This window comes from Stegostoma tigrinum, chromosome 29 (genome assembly GCF_030684315.1).
Source record: "Stegostoma tigrinum isolate sSteTig4 chromosome 29, sSteTig4.hap1, whole genome shotgun sequence".
Lineage (NCBI taxonomy): Eukaryota > Metazoa > Chordata > Chondrichthyes > Orectolobiformes > Stegostomatidae > Stegostoma > Stegostoma tigrinum.
The window spans coordinates 38,865,422-38,884,837 of record NC_081382.1 but is presented as its reverse complement, the minus strand read 5'-3'; the positions used below and the strand labels follow the sequence as shown (position 1 = coordinate 38,884,837).

Here is a 19,416-nt window from a genome sequence, read left to right as displayed (position 1 = left end):
GGAATGGGCAACCAGTTGAAGTTGAGGCTAAATTCACGGCAGGTCAACTATAGAACTCTTTCAGGGGGCAAGGATACAACATTCCAGTTTGACCTCAGTCTATTACTCAAACGACTGATTTCAACCACAAACAGTAGCCAAAAACAATAGTAGGAACTGCAGATGCTGAAGAATCCAAGATAACAAGGAGCAGAGCTACTCATCCAGCTCTACGCCTTGTTAGCCAAAAGCAATATTTACTATTTACAACCATTTGGACATTTCAATTTAATACGGACAAAAATAAATAGGGTGTTGCCGATTTCACTCTATACTTCCACAGCCTTTTGAACAGTTGGAGAATGAGTTCGTACTGACTAAAATAGTCCCGTCATCTTTCTGATGAGAAGCTGAACCTAAATAAAACACTCCGGCCCCAGACCTGCCTTCTTAACTGAACATTAAAAAATCCAAATTCTCCTGAAGAAGGGTCCTGAACCGAAACGCCAATTTTCCTACTCCTCTGACGCTACTTGACCTGCTGGGTTTCTCCAGCTCCACACTGTGTTATCTCTATTCTCTTCAGAATCCTGACCAATATTTATTCTTCAATCAACTGGATTACACACAGTCATGTTTCCAGATGTTTCAAAATTTACTGGCAACAAAATTTATCACTCTGTTTCTGACATGATCACAGTGATTACACTTCTACAAGTGCTCCATTAGCTTTAGAGTCCTGGAGGTCATGAAGTGGTGCAATGCACGTTTAAGTCCTTACCCAAAAGACTTTGCTGCACAAAGAAAAGTGCTCTGATCCTCATTCCAGTTCATAATACAGTCAGAGGGTAGAATTTGGCCAAAGACAAAGATAATTACTGCAAGTGGTTGATCGGTAAATGTGATCCACTGCATGTGAATCAGAGCAGCAGTGCTTTGTTTCGCAGTTGACTGGTGAGAAAATAAAACCCCCACCAGTATTAAGAGCAATGGATGTTAAAAGGCACAGATATTAACAGTCGGAGGCAGCACAGCTGACTCATCAACCATTTCAACTAAAAAACACACTGACTCAGTGTTCAACAACACTGACTGCACCAGATGAGGAGGTGGCAACAGAGCAAAACAGAGATTCCAACACACATCTGACCGGTACATTTGATCAAATCCAGAAAGTGGGTGTGGGTCATGGTAAAAAGCAGAATCCACTATTCATAAGCGTTTTAAGGATTACCACTTCATTGAGCAAAGAGAATGTTATCCACAGAGATTACGATGCGCAAAATAGCCCCTTGACGTCTTTACCCAGTGATACAGAACAAATCCTGTCTCAACTTCCAAACCCAGTGACACAGTTCACTTTCCCATGAAGCAGTACATTGCAGACCATATATTAAATCTGCATTTTTAACCCTTAAATCAGCAATAACTCTCAGGTAGTGTCGCACCCACTTTTGGTGCAGAATAACCAAGTGTCGCATCACTCGAAGAAAAGCCAAGTACTGCAGATGCTGGAAATCTGAAATAAAAACACAAAGAACAATACAGCACAGGAACAGGCCCTTCAGCCCTCCAAGCCTGCAGTGACACATTTTGCCCTTCTATACTAAAACTGTTTTCACTTACAGGATCTATACTCCTTCCTATGCACGTATTCATCCAGATGCTTCCTGAATGCTGTTCTTGAGCCTGCTTTCACCAGCTCCTCTGGCAACACTTTCCAGGCACTCCACACCCTTTACATGAAAAATGTGCCTCACATATCCCTTTTAAACATGCCTCCCAAGCCTCACCTTGTATCTTGAACCAGTGTCCTCTAGCAATTGACCCCTCCACCCTGGGAAAAAAAAGCCTCGTACTTTGCACTCTATCCATGCCATTCACAATCTTTTAAACTTCTGTCAGGTTGTCCCTTCTGCATTCCAATGAAAACAAACCCAGTCTATTCAAGATAATGAAATGCGAGGCTGGATGAACACAGCAGGCCAAGCAGCATCTCAGGAGCACAAAAGCTGACGTTTCGGGCTTAGACTCTTCATCAGAGAGGGGGATGGGGAGAGGGAACTGGAATAAATAGGGAGAGAGGGGGAGGCGGACCGAAGATGGAGAGTAAAGATGATAGGTGGAGAGAGTATAGGTGGGGAGGTAGGGAGGGGATAGGTCAGTCCAGTGAAGACAGACAGGTCAAGGAGGTGGGATGAGGTTGTAGGTAGATGGGGGTGCGGCTTGGGGTGGGAGGAAGGGATGGGTGAGAGGAAGAACCGGTTAGGGAGGCAGAGACAGGTTGGACTGGTTTTGGGATGCAGTGGGTGGGGTGGGGGGAAGAGCTGGGCTGGTTTAGGGATGCAGTAGGGGAAAGGGGAGATTTTGAAACTGGTGAAGTCCACATTGATACCATTGGGCTGCAGGGTTCCCAGGCGGAATATGAGTTGCTGTTCCTGCAGCCTTCGGGGGGCATCATTGTGGCAGTGCAGGAGGCCCATGATGGACATGTCATCTAAAGAATGGGAGGGGGAGTGGAAATGGTTTGCAACTGGGAGGTGCAGTTGTTTGTTGCGAACTGAGCGGAGGTGTTCTGCAAAGCGGTCTCCAAGCCTCCGCTTGGTTTCCCCAATGTAGAGGAAGCCGCACCGGGTACAGTGGATGCAGTATACCACATTGGCAGATGTGCAGGTGAACCTCTGCTTATCCATTGTACCCGGTGCGGCTTCCTCTACATTGGGGGAAACCAAGCGGAGGCTTGGAGACCACTTTGCAGAACACCTCCGCTCAGTTCGCAACAAACAACTGCACCTCCCAGTCGCAAACCATTTCCACTCCCCCTCTCATTCTCTAGATGACATGTCCATCATGGGCCTCCTGCACTGCCACAATGATGCCACCCGAAGGTTGCAGGAACAGCAACTCATATTCCGCCTGGGAACCCTGCAGCCTCATGGTATCAATGTGGACTTCACCAGTTTCAAAATCTCCCCTTCCCCTACTGCATCCCTAAACCAGCCCAGTTCGTCCCCTCCCCCCACTGCACCACACAACCAGCCCAGCTCTTTCCCCCCCCACCCACTGCATCCCAAAACCAGTCCAACCTGTCTCTGCCTCCCTAACCGGTTCTTCCTCTCACCCATCCCTTCCTCCCACCCCAAGCCGCACCCCCATCTACCTACGAACCTCATCCCACCTCCTTGACCTGTCCGTCTTCCCTGGACTGACCTATCCCCTCCCTACCTCCCCACCTATACTCTCTCCACCTATCTTCTTTACTCTCCATCTTCGGTCCGCCTCCCCCTCTCTCCCTATTTATTCCAGTTCCCTCTCCCCATCCCCCTCTCTGATGAAGGGTCTAGGCCCGAAACGTCAGCTTTTGTGCTCCTGAGATGCTGCTTGGCCTGCTGTGTTCATCCAGCCTCACATTTTATTATCTTGGAATTCTCCAGCATCTGCAGTTCCCATTATCTCTGATACTATTTTAACCCCAGTCTATTCAACCTTGCTTCATATCTAAAATCCCCTATACTAGGCAACAAAGTGCTGGGAAATTGCAATAGGGCAGCATCTGTGGAGAGTGAATCTGAGTTAATGCTTCAAGTCCAATATGACTCATCTTCAGACCAGAGTCAGATCAGGCTTGTAATACCGACTCGGATTGCAATTTTGGAGATGCTGCCAGAACTGTTGAGTTTCCCCAGCACTGATTGCTGGAGAAATGCCGAAACCAAACACTGCAGCCTCAGACAATCCAATGGCATCATCTGAAAAACAGCAACAAGTCTTCCTGGTGGTGTCCCGGTGAATTGGATAAAGCAGAATGCCAGCATGTACTCGGACCCTAAAGAACATGGTGGTTTGACACATGAAACTGGAGTACACTTTCAAATGAGAAACAGGAACACCCGCATACTGAGCTTGCAACTAACTGCAGAACCACAGTCCTACTCATAAAAACAGAAAATATAAAGATAAACTAGGTCATCTGTGTGTGAGACAACAGGAGATGGGACAGATACCAAATGAATATTTCACATCAGCATTTACTGTGGCGAAAATCATGGAGGCAAGGAAACTTGAGGAAATAAGTATCGATGTCTTGATAACAGTTCACATTACAAAAGAGAATGTGTTGGAGGTGTCAAAGGTGACTAAATGTCAGACATTGTGGGAAGCTAGGGGATGTAATTGTGGGGCACCAGACAGAGATATTTCTATCATCTGCAGCCACGGGTGAGGTGCTGGAGGACTAGGGGGTGGCTAATAAAACACAGAACATAGAACAATACAGCGCAGAACAGGCCCTTCAGCCCTCGATGTTGCACTGATCTGTGAACTAATCTAAGCCCATCCCCTACACTATCCCATCATCATCCATCTGCTTATCCAAGGACTGTTTAAATGCCCCTAATGTGGCTGAGTTAACTACATTGGCAGGCAGGGCATTCCACGCCCTTACCACTGTCTGAGTAAAGAACCTAGTTAGGGCCCAGTTAGAATACTGTGTCCAATTTTGGGCCCCACACCTCAGGAAGGACATACTGGCTCTGGAGAGTGTCCAGCGGAGATTCACATGGATGATCCCTGGAATGGTAGGCCTAACATACGATGAACGGCTGAGGATCCTGGGATTGTATTCATTAGAGTTTAGAAGGTTGAGGGGAGATCTAATAGAAACTTTCAAGATAACGCATGGCTTAGAAAGGGTGGACGCTGGGACGCTGTTTCCGTTAGGCGGGGAGACTAGGACCCGTGGGCACAGCCTTAAAATTAGAGGGGGTCAATTTAGAACGGAAATGAAGAGACATTTCTTCAGCCAGAGAGTGGTGGGCCTGTGGAATTCATTGCCACATAGTGCAGTGGGGGTCCGGATGTTAAATGTGTTCAAGGCAGAGATTGATAATTCCTTGCGAGATCAAGAAGTTAAGGGCTACGGGGAGAGTGCAGGGAAGTGGAGTCGAAAATGCCCATCAGCCATGATTAAATGGCGGAGTGGACTCGATGGACCCAACGGCCTTACTTCCACTCCAATGGCTTATGGTCTTAACCTGACTCTGACATCTGTCTTAAATCTATCACCCCTCAATTTGTAGCTATGCCCCCTTGTACAAGCCGACGACATCATCCTAGGAAAAAGACTCTCACTGTCCACCCTATCTAATCCTCTGATGTTGAGGCGCTATTTAAGAAAGGCTGTAAAAGGCAAGTCTGGAAACTGCAGACCTTTGAGTCTGACATCAGTGGTGACCAAGGGGACTCTGCAGATGCTGGAAGCTGGTAAAGCACAGCAGGTCAGACAGTACTAAATAAGCGGGGAAGTCAGTGTTTCAGACCAATGAAGAGTTTCAGCCCAAAATTGACTTCCATGCTTCTCGGATGCTGTCCGAGCTGCTCTGTTTTTCCAGGTCCACATTTATTGACTCAGTGGTGAATAACTTGTTAGAGGGGATTCTGACAGATAGGATTCACATAATTTGGAGAAACAATGACTGATCAGGGATAGTCAGCATGAATTTGTGCATTGAAAATTGTGTCTCATAAACTTGAAGGAGATTTTTTTGAGGACACAACCAAACAGATAGATGAGGGCAAAGCTGTAGATGTCATCCACGTGGACCTTAGTAAAGCCTTTGACAAGGTTCTGCATGATAGGCTAATTGGTAAAGTTAGACCACATGGGATTCAGGGACAGCTTGGCAAATGGATTTAAAATTGACTCGACAGTGGGAGAGAGAGGTGATGGTGGAGGGTTGCATTTCAGACCGGAGGTCTCAGACTAGCAGTGTTCCATAGGGATCAGCGCTGGGTCCACCATTTTTTTGAATTTATACCAATTATTTGGATGAGAATTTAGGAATCACGGTTAGTAAGTTCGCTGATGACACCAAAGTTGGTGGTACAGTGGAGAGTAGAGAAGGTTATCTAAGATTACAAAGGGATCTTGATCAGTTGGCTGAGGAGTGGGAGATGGAGGTTAATTTGGATAAATGTGAGGTATTGTATTCTGGCAACAAAAAGGGCAGGACCTGTACAGTTAATGGGAGGGGACCATGAGTAGCATCATCAAACAGAAAGACGTAGGGGTTCAGATACACAGTTCCTTGAAAGTTACATCACAGGTAGACAGGGTGGTTAAGAAGGCATTTAGCATGCTTGCCTTCATTGCTCAGGCCGTTGAGTACTGGAGAAGGGACATCTTGTCACAGTTGTGCAGGACAATGGTGAGGTCACTTTTGGAGTACTGCATATGCTTCTGGTCACCCTGTTACAGGAAGAATATTATTAAATTGGGGAGGATGCAGAAGAGATTTACAAGGAAGTTACCGGAACCAGGGGGCATGATTTAGAAGGATAGGCTAGGCCTTAGGAGGTTGAGGAGGTGACCTTATAGAGGTTTAGAAAATCATGACAGGCATAGATACGACAAATAACAAAGGTCTAACCCCTAGAGCTGGGGAGCTCAAAACTGGATGACATACTTTTTAAAGTGAGAAAAGAAAGATTTAAAAGATTTACCTGAAAGGCAAATTTTTCACAAAGTGTGTGGTTCAGGTGTGGAATGAATTGCCAGATGAAGTCGCAGATGCAAGTACAATTACAACACTTGAAAAGATATTTAGACAGGTACATGAATAGAAAAATGGGCCAAATGCAGGTAAATGGGACTAGTTTAGTTTTCGGAGATTAGTTAGCAAGGACAAGTTGGACCAAAGAATCTGTCTCCATGCTGTATGGCTGTATTAAAAAAACTGAACTGTCAACAAATCGTAATAACTTAAGACAGCGATTTGTGCAGCAGCCTTATGATGAGGTCATGAACAGGAATATTTTTTATGTGGATGAACATGAGCCTGATCGAACATAATCCTTGTTTCAATCTTGATGAGGGACTGCTATCAACAGACAGGAAATTAGCTCAACTAAACTGACACACTATTATTGGGAAACACATTTTCTGCTCCAAGCCATCACCTTTGATTAGGAACTGACAATTTTGCTGTGTGCTAGTGAACATTTATCCTTCATTCAGCGTGAGAATAAGATGATTATTTGGTCTTTATCGCATCATTCTCTGTGGAAGCTGACTGGGTGCGAATTGGTAACAATGTTCCTGACATTGCAACAGTGACTTTATTTCAAAAAACACTTCTCACTGGTTGTAGAGAAATTTGAAGCATCTTCTGCCCGTGAAAAGCTTTATTTAAATTCAAACCTGGTTTTATTGTGTTCAGTTCTGGTCATGTCATAATAGGAAAGATATTGAAGCTTTAGAGAGTGTGCAGAGGAAATTCACCAGGATGCTGCCAGGACTGAAGGGCAGGTCTTATGAGGAAAGGTTGAGGGAGCTAGGGATTTTTTCATTGGAGCGAAGAAGGATGAAAGGTGACTTGATGGAGGTTTACAAGATGATGAGGGGAATAGATAAAGTGGACAGTCAGAGACTTTTTTCCAGGGTGGAAATGACTAATACAAGGGGGCATAAATTTTAAGGTGATTGGAGGGAGGAACAGGGGAGATGTCAGTGATAGGTTCTTTACACAGAGAGAGGTGGGTGTGTGGAATGCGATGCTGGCAGTGGTAGTGGAGTCAGATACTTTAGAGACTTTTAAACGACTCTTGAATAGGCACATGTAGGATAGTAAAATGTAGGGTAGATTTGATTTTAGTAGGATAATAGGTTGCCACATCGTGCGCTGAAGGGTCTGTACTGTGCTGTTCTACTTTCTATATTTCGTGTTTTGTTTTAAAACACTTGCATCCATGACCAGGATCGCTCCAAAATTGCTATAGTCCTACCAGACTGAAGGGGTGGTCTCTCAGAGAGAGAAGGGGAGGAAAGAGAGACAATTAATGGTAGTTTAACCTGAAGGTCACCACACTTCAGGCTAAGCAGAGTCCTTCATAGTAACTTTAACCACTACCAAAATTGAACCTACACTGCTGGCATCATTCGTGTCACAAACCAGCCATCAAGCAAACAGAGCTAACCAACCACAGCTCTGAACTGTGCAATGAACACATTCCTCTTCACTTCCTCCAGGTTAAAAAACCCTGCTGTGGAAACTCATATGATCCCAGTTTTGGCTGTCTTCTTGTTGAACATATTGTAGTTCAATTTTACATGGGCCTCTCCCTTGTAAAATTTTTCTGTCGGCATCAGAACTGCTTCCTAATCACATCTGTCCTCAGAGTTTCATTAATTTTACTTCCAACGTCCAGCCTGGCCTTGCTTTATGAAATCCTAATTTTGAACCTTGCTTTCCCATCATCAACGTTTGGCAATAGGCAGGCCTTTGACATCTCTTGTACGCACGTCGACTCTTCGAAGTACCAAGATTAGGGTCTTGTCACCATTCTTCCAGTAAGGACTTAAATCTGATCTTATAGGTTTTCTATCATATCTTCACTGTTGCTAAGAGCAGATGAAACGAACTTGGAGCAGAAGTGGGCCACACCTCCCTTCAATAAGATCACAGCTGAATGGATGAACAATAATCCTAATGCAACTTTGCATTCTTGCTCATCCTAAATAATACTTGAATTCCTTATTAGTTGAGGACACATTTACCTCCACCTTAAAAAAATGATTTGATGATTCTGGCTCCACTATTCTTTTAGGAAGAGAATTCCAAAAGCTCCCACTCATTGAAAATATCATCCTTGTCTTAAATGGGAGACTTCTTGTTTTTAAAATTCCAGTTCTTGCCTCTTCCACAAGGACAGCAAACCTTTCAGCAATGTGCGAAATGCTCTGCATTCCTCCACTGCCCTCCAGCACAATGGGCAGGAACCCACTGAGGTGATCCCAACTGCCATGCTTGTGTCCTAGCCTTCCTCAATCTGACTGGATCTGTTTGACACTAACCTGGTTGCCTCGATCTTAAATAAAAAGACATGAACAAACTGAACAAGGTGACTAACCAGACACCAAAACTCAGAAGACAGGAGCGGCATTAGGCCATTCATCCCCGCAGCCTGCTCCGGCATTCAACATGCTCGTGGCTAATCATCAAGCTCATTGCTCTAACCCACCCTCCATCCATATACTGTCATTCCTTTAGCCTTCAGTCTGCCTCCTTCTTGAAATCACAATGTTTCAACCAAACCACTTTTTGTAATAGTAATTTCCACAAGCTCGCCACACTCTGGATAAAGAAATTTCTCATCTCAGTCCTAAATGACCTACCCAATATCTTCACACTGTGTCCCCTGGTTCTGGACTCAGAACCAATTGCAACCTCAAAGGGCGAGGCCTATCACTTCAGAGTCAGGTGGTGCAGTGGCAGTGTCCCTACCTCTGGGTCGGAAGTCCCGACTTAAGTCCATTCTGCCCCAGACACGTCTCGTAACATACCAGCATCAGATTGATTAAAATCAGAGAATCCCTACAGTGTGGAAACAGGCCCTAACAAGTCCACACTGACCCTCAGAGCATCCCACCCAGACCCAAACCCCTATAACCCACCTAATCTATATTTGCATCAACAATACAGACAATTCAGCATGGCCAGTCCACCTAACCTGACCACCTTTGGACTGTGGGAGAGAACCAGAGCACCCAGAGGAAAGCCACACAGACACAGGGAGAATGTGCAAACACCCCACTGACAGTCACCCGAGGGTGGACTCGAGCCCGGAGTCCCTGGCGCTGTGAGACAGCAGTGCTAACCACTGAGCCATTGTGCCGCCCTTGGGGATCTTGGACTATGTTACTTTGGACCTTATTAGGTCTCATGCTAGATTACTTATTTCTCTATTCAAAGCCTGCGTGGTATCAAAAAAGGCAAGTTGAATTCATTGGATTCACCCTATATAACTGAAGGAGTATTCACTCACAGGTAAAAATACCTGAAACACTTGACAAAACAGCGTACTCAAAAGGAATTAAATTTCTGCGTGAGTTTTTGGATGAATTTGTCAGCAATTTTCCAGGTATATTATCAACAAGGTCATTCACAAGTGGCAGCTATTTATGCAACACCCACAGGAAGTTAAGCGTAATTCAGAACAGGATCAGTCTGTACCATTACCAAAAAGACAAACAAAAATCAAACGTTATGCATGATGCTACACTACAGCACTTAATTCTTCAGAATGAGGAAGGACATAACCACGGGTGACTCATTACCACTTGACTCTAAGCAATAATCCTTATTAAACCACTCTGTTCTCTTTCAGAGATTCTAAGAACTGCAGATGCTGCAGTCAGAGATGACACAGTGTGGAGCTGGAGGAACATAGCAGGCCAGGCAGCACCTAAGGAGCAGGGAAGCTAACGTTTCAGGTCAGGCCTTCTGAAGAACGGTCCTGACCCAAAATGTCAGCTTTCCTGCTTCTCTCACGCTGCCTGGCCTGCTATGTTCGTCCAACTCCACACTGTATTATCTCCATTCTCTTTCAAATGGGATGTCAAATCAATGTCCCATCTGCTCTTGTAGGTGAGTGCAGTATCCTGATATAACTAAAAGCTGAAATAAAGTCATTGTCACATTGCTGTTTGTGGAATTTTTCTGCAAGCTAATTAGTTGTTACATATTCTAAACTATTGCAGTAATGTGAGGGCTTACCTTCTGAGGTGAGAGACATGGAGCAACTGTTACCTCTGAAGGTTCAGAAACTTTGGAACTCTCTCCTTTACAAATCAGTGGAAGCAGGGTCTTTGAAAATTCTTGAATATATCTAAGTTTACTGGGGGGGCGTCGGTGAAAATGGGGAATTCATACACCCAACACAACAGCCATGATCCTACTAACTGGTGGAGCAGGTTCCAGGACAGCACCTTCTGTTCACACTCAATGTGACAAAGACCATAAGTTAGCTTCTTCCTTCCAGGATACCACATCGCATGTTTTTATTCCCACTTTTTTTTGAAGAGACACAGAAACCAAGTTGTCACACTTCATACCATTCAAGTCCTCAACACAACTAAGTGACTACTGATTCCAATGTAGTCAGTGCTCCATGTAGTTGTACAATTGGGATATCATTCTTCACAAAAATACATTTTGAAGAATGAGCTTCAAGTACATCTTCCCAGATTAAATTACAAAAAACAGCTTGGATCAACTTGTGGCCAGGATTTTTAACGAGTAACCTTTTTCCTCAACAGGCTAATCCAGTGGTTAAGCCATCCTTTCCTCCTGAAAGCGGTTACTCCTGAGAAGTTCAGAGAAGGCAAAAAGGCAGTGGATGCAGAATCTTGAGAGAGCTATGGATAGATTCTTGATTGCCAAGCAGATGAAAGATCATCGGGGTTGCGCAGGAATGTAGAATTGAGGTTAAAAGTCAGATCAGCCATGTTCTTATTGAATGGGGCAGAAATCTTGAAGAACCAAGAGGCCTTCTCTTGTTCATGCTCGGTTTTGGAACACAACAATTCTTTCACCCAAATGTTTGATCCTTTCTAGGAAGGGAGAGCATTATTTTATAGAATCCCTCCAGTGTGGGAGCAGGTCATTTGGACCATTGAGTCCACACCAATCCTCCTAAGAGCATTCTACCCAAACCCAGTCCCCTTCCCTATTCCTGAAACCCTGCATTTCCCATGGCTAACCCACCTAACCTGCACATCTTTGGACTGTGGGAGGAAAACCCACACAGACACAAGGAGAACGTGCAACTGCCAAGCAGATGCCCAAAAGGGTGAATCAAACCCAAGTCCCTGGCACTGTGAGGCAGCAGTGCTAACCACTGAGCCACCATGCCACCCTAAACACGATGTGCTCATTCATTACCAGGACTAGGAAGGACTAATACATTATCATACTTTGTTATTATCCTACCCTCAAGCTCATCCAAGTGTGTGCAAGGTCTTAAATATACACTCTCTTCAACAGAAAGAGCATTAAATACAAATTATTAAGACTATAACTGCACGCCTAAAGACCATGTATTTACTAACATATTAACCATCGCTTTTAAGGAATGAATTTTAGAGAAACACCATTACATCCACCTGCACATTATCTACCTCTCTTAAGCAATTATTTTCGGAAAAATAACATCAGAAACATACTTCAATGCCTGTCGCACAAGGTTCATCCAAGGATTTGGACTTCATCAGTTAACTTCAATCTTCATTCCAAGGCTTGTGCCTTTTAGAAAAGTAACTACCGGACACTTGTCCCAACCGTGCCCTTCAGTGATTTCAACATCCTTGTTCATCTACCCTGGTTTAGTTTGAAGTAAATATTTTTCTAACCAATCCGTTCATGGATGCGCATACTCATCTCTGAAACAGCTGAGACTTGAACCCAGACCACCTGGTTTAATTTGAAGAGGAGTTCACCATCTTGTGTATGTCATCCGTGTTCAAGTTAATAGTGCGATAATCTCTGAATCGGAAATTTGTGTTTCAAATCTTGCTTGAGGGGCTTGGGCACAAAAAGGTAGGCTGAATATATGAATGGGCAGCACTGAAGAAGTGCTATCATGTCAAAGATGCTCACCTTCATATGAAACATTAATCTGATGCAGTCTCAGCTTGGTCAGGTAGATGCTTCGAAGAAGAACATGGAAGATATTCCTGAGGCTCTGGTCAACATTATGGCCATCAAACCAACAAAAAAAAAATCACCAAGTCATGGTCAGCGAATGTGATCCTACTTCACAACAATGATTACACTTCAAAAGTACTTCTGAATTCAGAGTCTTATGGTGGCCATGCAACAATTGCTGCTTGCTGGAAACACCCATCTGGTTCACTAAACCTCCTTTAGGAAAAGGAAACTGCCATACCCACAGAAATGTGGTTGACTCTTAACTGCCACCTGGGCATTAGGGATGGGACATATGTTGGTCTAACCAGCAATGCCACATCCACAGAGTGTTTAACACCTAATATGAAAGGGATTGTACAAACACACATAACAAAGTGTGGAGCTGGATGAACACAGCAGGCCAAGCAGCATCTTGGGAGGATTTGTTTCCGTTGAAGGGCCTAGGCCTGAAATGTCAGCTTTTGTGCTCCTAAGATGCTGCTTGACCTGCAGCGTTCATCCAGCTCCACACTTTGTTATCTCAGATTCTCCAGCATCTGCAGTTCCCATTATCTCTGGCACAACTACACATCTTTGTTTTACAAGGTCACCTGTTTCTTTCAAAAACAAAATTGTACGTATCTTACTCATGCGATAGTGAGGACTGACCTCAACTTCAGGTTAAACAGTACAGGATTTTACCCGCTTCCTTCAATGACTGCTTCGCACTCTGTTTGCACACGTTACACAGGTTCGTGAGCAACAGCATCCATTGAGAACCTTGGTGAACACTGAGCACTTAGCATGCACCATTGCTTCACCCATCTAAAAATATTTCATCAGATTCTTTTTAAAAACAAATCAAAATGAATACCGACCCTATTCCAACAGTCAGTCAATGTAAGAGTCTGCGAAGTCTCACGCAAAACTGCAACCAAATATCTCAACTCAACAGGAATAAAGCGCCAGCAAAATGCATCCAGTTGAAAATTTCAACTTCCATAGAAAATCTAGCCCAATCACTCAAAAGCAGTGTGGTCTCCAGGTGTAAATTAGCAACTATCGTCATTAGGAAACATAAACCATTCAGCCCCTCAAATCCTTCTGTATCATGGCTAATCACCATCTCAATGCCATTTTCCCCGCACTCTCCCCAAATCCTTAATAATCAGCAGCAAGTAGAAATCTATTGATCTCTATCTTGAACCTAATCAAGCAGTAAACTTCTATTTCTGTCTGAGGCACAGGATTTCAAAAATTCCCCAACATCTCAGTCCATATATTCATGCCTATAAGTTTGGGGCTTGTGCTGTCATAATATGTACCCCCTTCTCATTCTGTACAAAAATGATGTGTCCTTTGTTTCAGTTTGTTTCTCACGTCCTAGTTCTGATGATGCAAGGTGAAAGCCTCATGCTGGAAATTGGAGATTGAAACCGAAGGTTTTAGTATTTTGTGCGTAGTATTTGCTACGTAAGCTGAACCTTGTTTAGTTGTATTGCAGTACTAAGTAGCCTTCAATGAATGTAAACAAACCATTTGTCAGGTGCCACTCTACCCTATTATTAACATTGTGTTTCAGAGATTAAGATGTTTCGGTTTTAGAAGGAATGACAGTTAATCATCAAATGCAGCGGGCAAGTGGGCATCTTAGTGTCATGAGAAGCTTCCCCATGGTAAACAGCCAAAAGGATTCAGACAATTGATTGACACAATGTGGAGTTCCAGCCCTGAGTAACACAGTCTATTAACAAATGATAAGAGGCCAAAGAGTAGTCATCACCAGGGAGTGTCGTCTTCAGATGGAAATAGGATCAGAAGAGTGGAAGAAAGGTTCAGGAGAGAGCTCCCTAATGATTTGACTAGATAGCAGGGTACTGCCTTCTCAAATTTAACTGAGACTCATGTTCTATGCCAAATGCCTGTCCCTCCTTTGGTAACAGAGAACCCCCGTCCTCAATTGTAGTTATATTCTTTGTCAAATGAATTAACGTGTTATACCTAAACTGCATCTTAAACTTAATAAATTACCTGAAAAATCCTTACAAATAATCGACAGCCTATAATTAACTGTGATTACAAACATTCCACCTCTCACCTCCTTTTAGCAACTGTTTACAAATATGCAGACTGCTACCTCCAACTAAATTATCCTTCCCAGATTGCCATTACCTGCAAATTTGAATTAAAGCTCTTAAAATCAAACTTAGAAATGACTGATAGATTGGAAGATAGATTATCTTGGAATTCTCCAGCATCTGCAGTTCCCATTATCTCAGGTAAAAACAAAACCTGCCTGATCCTCATGTACTTCCACTGCCCACTGATCTCAGACCAGGATGTGCAACTGGGCAGATTGATATTCAAACTAAAGACTTTTCTAGTTTTGTATATCATTTCTCTATGATAAAAACAGGAGAAGACATCACATGAAGTTAGAAGCCAAAAGAAGAGAAAATATATTTGCGTTTATAATTTTTGAATTAATGTTGAATTTCATTGAACAGTTCAGTTATCACAATACAAATGTGTGTTGATGAAACACCTTTCCTAATTTGCCAACAGTCAAAGTTTTCGCTAAATGTAAATCAACTAATTAAATGGGGAATTCAAGAGAAATTTATGTTTGAACTAAGTGGGTAGAATATGAAACTTGCTACTTCAGAGAGTGTTGAAAGCTGACAGCATAAATGTATTGAAAGCAGTGTCAGATGTGTACTTCAAAGAGAATGAAGTGGGATATTTAAATAGGTTTCACATAGGGTGTAAACATTGAGACAGTCATTGGGTGAACAGTCTGTGTGGGGTAAATCCAATGTGACTTGTTGCGAAACATGCACCTCATTCCTGGAAGTCAGCCTCAAGAAAAAAGGAGCACTGTACAAAACTGTTACACATGGCTTTGTCCTTTTTTTTTACAAAAAAATGTTCTTCTCAAAGGCTTTTCTCCCAACGACAATGGGAGATGTACAAAAAAAAACTCAATTTCCTGGAGATTGTACAAATAGGGAGGTTTGGCAACTCAAACTGATGTGACTGTGGGCTTCATTACAACAGGCATGACAAATATGCTGGAGAAACTCTTTCAGATGACTGGGCCCTGGGATCCAAATTCCAACTTTCAAACTTTGTTTCTCCCTTTTGACGGTTTGTTTTTAAAATTTGTGCATGGAATGTAGCCAGCATTTATTGTCCATCCTAATTGCGCAGAGGGTAGTCAAGAGTCAAACTGCTGAAGATTTGGAGTCACACGTAGGCCAGACCAGACAAGGATTGCAGATGCAGAGATAATGGGAACTGCAGATGCTGGAGAATCCAATAAAGCGTGGAGCTGGATGAACACAGCAGGCCAAGCAGCATCTCAGGAGCACAAAAGCTGACGTTTCGGGCCTAGACCCTTCATCAGAGATTGCAGATTCTCTTCCTTAGTCAACCAGATGGTAATTTTTCTTTGTATCACAGTTGACAATGACATGGTGATTTAAATTATTACCCCATGGTCACTATTGGTCCAGTTTTACTGTCTCAGACTATTATGGAACTCAAATCTCACCATCTGCTCAACCCATGTTCCCAGAACATTACCTTTGTGGTAATGGATTACTAGTCCCTGACCTCACCACTTTGCCAACACCTCAACTTAATCTTACCTCTTTAAATCAAGCTTGTGGGCACTGTCTCCTAAAATCTCCACTTTTCTTTGGTCTAATTCTGCTTTAGGGAAGCAAAGGGACAACTATGTTGATGACGCTACATAAATGCAAGTTGCTGTTATGGATATTAAAAAATTTGATAACCAATGTTCCCACTAAGTTGCTTGACTATATAGCAACACAACAACCTGGAGATACTAGTACTGGAACAGAAAATTAATATGTAAATGGTGGTGAAGAAAGTGATGCCACTATTCCAACATAGGTGATTGAAACCTAAAGAGCTCCAACAGAGAAACACTGAACCAGAAGTATAAAATATCGATGTGTAAAGCAAGAACTTCCTGGACTTATTCAGCGTAAGGACAAGCTAAAGGTGCAAGAGACTTGGAGGAACAGCAGTCTAGCAGGCCTCCAGGATTCTAAAACGGACACTCAACATCTGAGAGAATCCCTGAAAGAACAACACTGGGGTTAAATCTATGGAAGTAGCACAACTCACAAAAATCTGCATCAGCCCAGGGCATTGGCACAGCAGCATTCTTTTTCAAGAGAAAGGAGACTCGCACTGCAAAATTGAAAAAGCACCCATGGAAACAACTAAATTTTAACAAAAAAAAGGGAAAGTGGGTGATGACCCACAAGAAACCCTGCAGGATCAGGGCAATGGTTTTTCAAATTCCCAGGAAGGTTTTCAGCACATACATGAAAGCATAGCCTACTGATCACGTGTGCTTTTCTGCTTTAAACAGAAATAACATCAGCTCATTGCACATGTACTACTCCTGGTACAGGCCAGAATTTATACAACCACAATGTTCGAGTTTACTGCGGATCACTTACCTTCAACATGGAACAATTTGGGCAGAATTACTGAAAAAGGTTCTGCTCTCATGAATGCATACATTATAAATGAAATGATCAGTTAGTGCAGAAATCAGCTTCCTTTCCCTTTTGCTTCCCTTTATTGCAGCTCAACTTTCTATTTTCACAAAAATCTAGAACAAAAGGCTTTCACTTGAGAAGAAGTAACAATCAGGAGAGCAGCTGGTCTTTTCCTACCCGAGAATGTTGTCCGCGAGTTCAGGACATTTGACTAACAACAGAGACGCACTGGGAATATCGAATGCTGCTGAACAATCAATATTGCCAGTGACATGCATCATTTTTATTAAAGCCCTGTTCTGTATTAGTCCCTAGTGCATTGTCCTAAACATCAATGCAATTATATCCAACAAGCATTAACATCAAGTTGCATTTAACTGTACAAATGAGACTGAACAAACATGGTCTTGAGATGCATTATTTCTCACACTGACTGCTGAAAACATGAAGGAAGGAAGACTGCACACAATGTGAAGAACGTGGTGGTGAATATTAATATTTCTCACATTCAAACCTTGTACAAAATGACTGCAAGGAGAAGGAGATAAAAAGTGGCTGGGAACAAAGAAAACCCTTTCTAATGGGTTTCATTAAGCATGTAAAACTACTGACAGTGTACCAATGAAGCCTATTTGAAACCTGGCACAAAATAAACTAAATAAAGACATTTTCACCATTTTGTCCCTGTATTACTGCTTTTGGATTCAACTGGTGTTTGGAAAACAGAGGATATGATGGAAACAGAGCAGCCCAATTTACAACCTCTTGTACGAGTGTTGAGGACTACAACAGACACACACACACAATCTCAGAGTAAGGAGGATCCCACTGGAGGCAGAAATGAGAAGGCATTTCTTTGCCATGATGGTCATGATTCTGTGGAATTCTTTACTACAGAGGTCTGTTGAGGCTGGGTCATTGAGTATATTCAAGGCTGAGTTGGACCAATTTTTAATCAGTAAGGGAAGCAAGGGTCATGAGGAAAAACACAAGGTTGAGTTGAGGATTATCAGATCAGCCATGAACTCAGTAAATGGTTTAGCAGACTGGATGGGCTCAATGGCCTATTTTTGCCCCTATGTTTTATGACTTCTTCGAAGGAGCATCTTATTTTGTGGAAAAAAAATACGAACACAACTCCTAAAAGGGTGCTTAATTAGTCACTGCAGAACCTGGAATATCAATAAAGACCCCATTACAGAAAGAGCAAGAGCAATGTGCAGACAATAACCACGGAACCAAGATCTGAGAGAATAGGTGTCAGATACACTGCTCCCTTACCTTGAGCATATTCTCCTTGCTGCTAATCTCTGACTCTCATCGCTAGGAAACAAAGCCATCAGCTTTTGTATCTTCTGTAGCAGTCAATGCAATTAATCAGTGGGTTTCGGCTCTCGCAGTTTCCCACCCCCCCCCCCCCCACCCAAGCTGTTAGCCCACCCACTCGTACACTCACGATGTACGGCAACACATCCAGCTTGACACGGAGTGAATCAATGAAAGCAGCCGCTTTCCTGACATCATGTGGAATAAATCCCCCACCCCGCTTCCCTCTCGCCGGGAGGTCAGTGAGGGCGGGGAGGGGGGGGGGGAAGAGAAGAAAACTGACCATGCACGTTAAAAATTTCCAACCTCGCGCCACTCTGGTTCGCAAAAGATCTAGGTGTGTGTTCGATCCTTCTTTCCCCTCTCACTGTCTCTCTCAGACACGCTTGGCAGCCCTTTGCATGCTGGCTGCTCAGTCAGGCGAGCACAATTCATTAATGAGCCTGTTATCAGTCTTTTAGTTGTCCTGCTGCCCGTGCATTCCTTGCGAACAGAAGCAGCAACAGGGCTGATCGCTCCAGCCGCAGGTTTCTGGCTGGGAAAAAAAAGGCATCTCAAAAGGCAACTCTTCCTCTCATCCATTGTACCCGGTGTGGCTACATCTACATTGGGGAAACCAAGCGGAGGCTTGGGGACCGCTTTGCAGAACACCTCCGCTCGGTTCACAATAAACAACTGCACCTCCCAGTCGCAAACCATTTCCACTCCCCCTCCCATTCTTTAGATGACATGTCCATCATGGGCCTCCTGCAGTGCCACAATGATGCCACCCGAAGGTTGCAGGAACAGCAACTCATATTCCGCTTGTGAACCCTGCAGCCATATGGTATCAATGTGGACTTCACCAGCTTCAAAATCTCCCCTTCCCCCACCGCATCTCAAAACCAGCCCAGTTCGTCCCCTCCCCCCACTGCACCACACAACCAGCCCAGCTCTTCCCCTCCACCTACTGCATCTCAAAACCAGTCCAACCTGTCTCTGCCTCCCTAACCTGTTCTTCCTCTCACCCATCCCTTCCTCCCACCCCAAGCCACACCTCCATCTCCTACCTACTAACCTCATCCCACCTCCTTGACCTGTCCGTCTCCCCTGGACTGACCTATCCCCTC

At 43.7% G+C, this 19,416-nt stretch overlaps 1 protein-coding gene across 4 annotated transcripts in view; it reads right to left on the bottom strand.

Moving 5' to 3' along the window:
- The window catches only part of gpsm1b (G protein signaling modulator 1b), a 233,111-nt gene that overhangs the window by 194,352 nt on the left and 19,343 nt on the right, over positions 1–19,416 (bottom strand). The window contains exon 1 of one of the 4 annotated variants that reach the window (XM_048559207.2): positions 18,263–18,371. The exons of the other annotated variants lie outside the window; for them this stretch is intronic. Within the exon in view, the coding sequence (XP_048415164.1) occupies positions 18,263–18,321 (59 nt within the window). The 5' untranslated portion in view covers positions 18,322–18,371. Of the gene's footprint in view, positions 1–18,262; positions 18,372–19,416 lie in introns of those variants that run through there. 4 annotated transcript variants of the gene reach the window in all.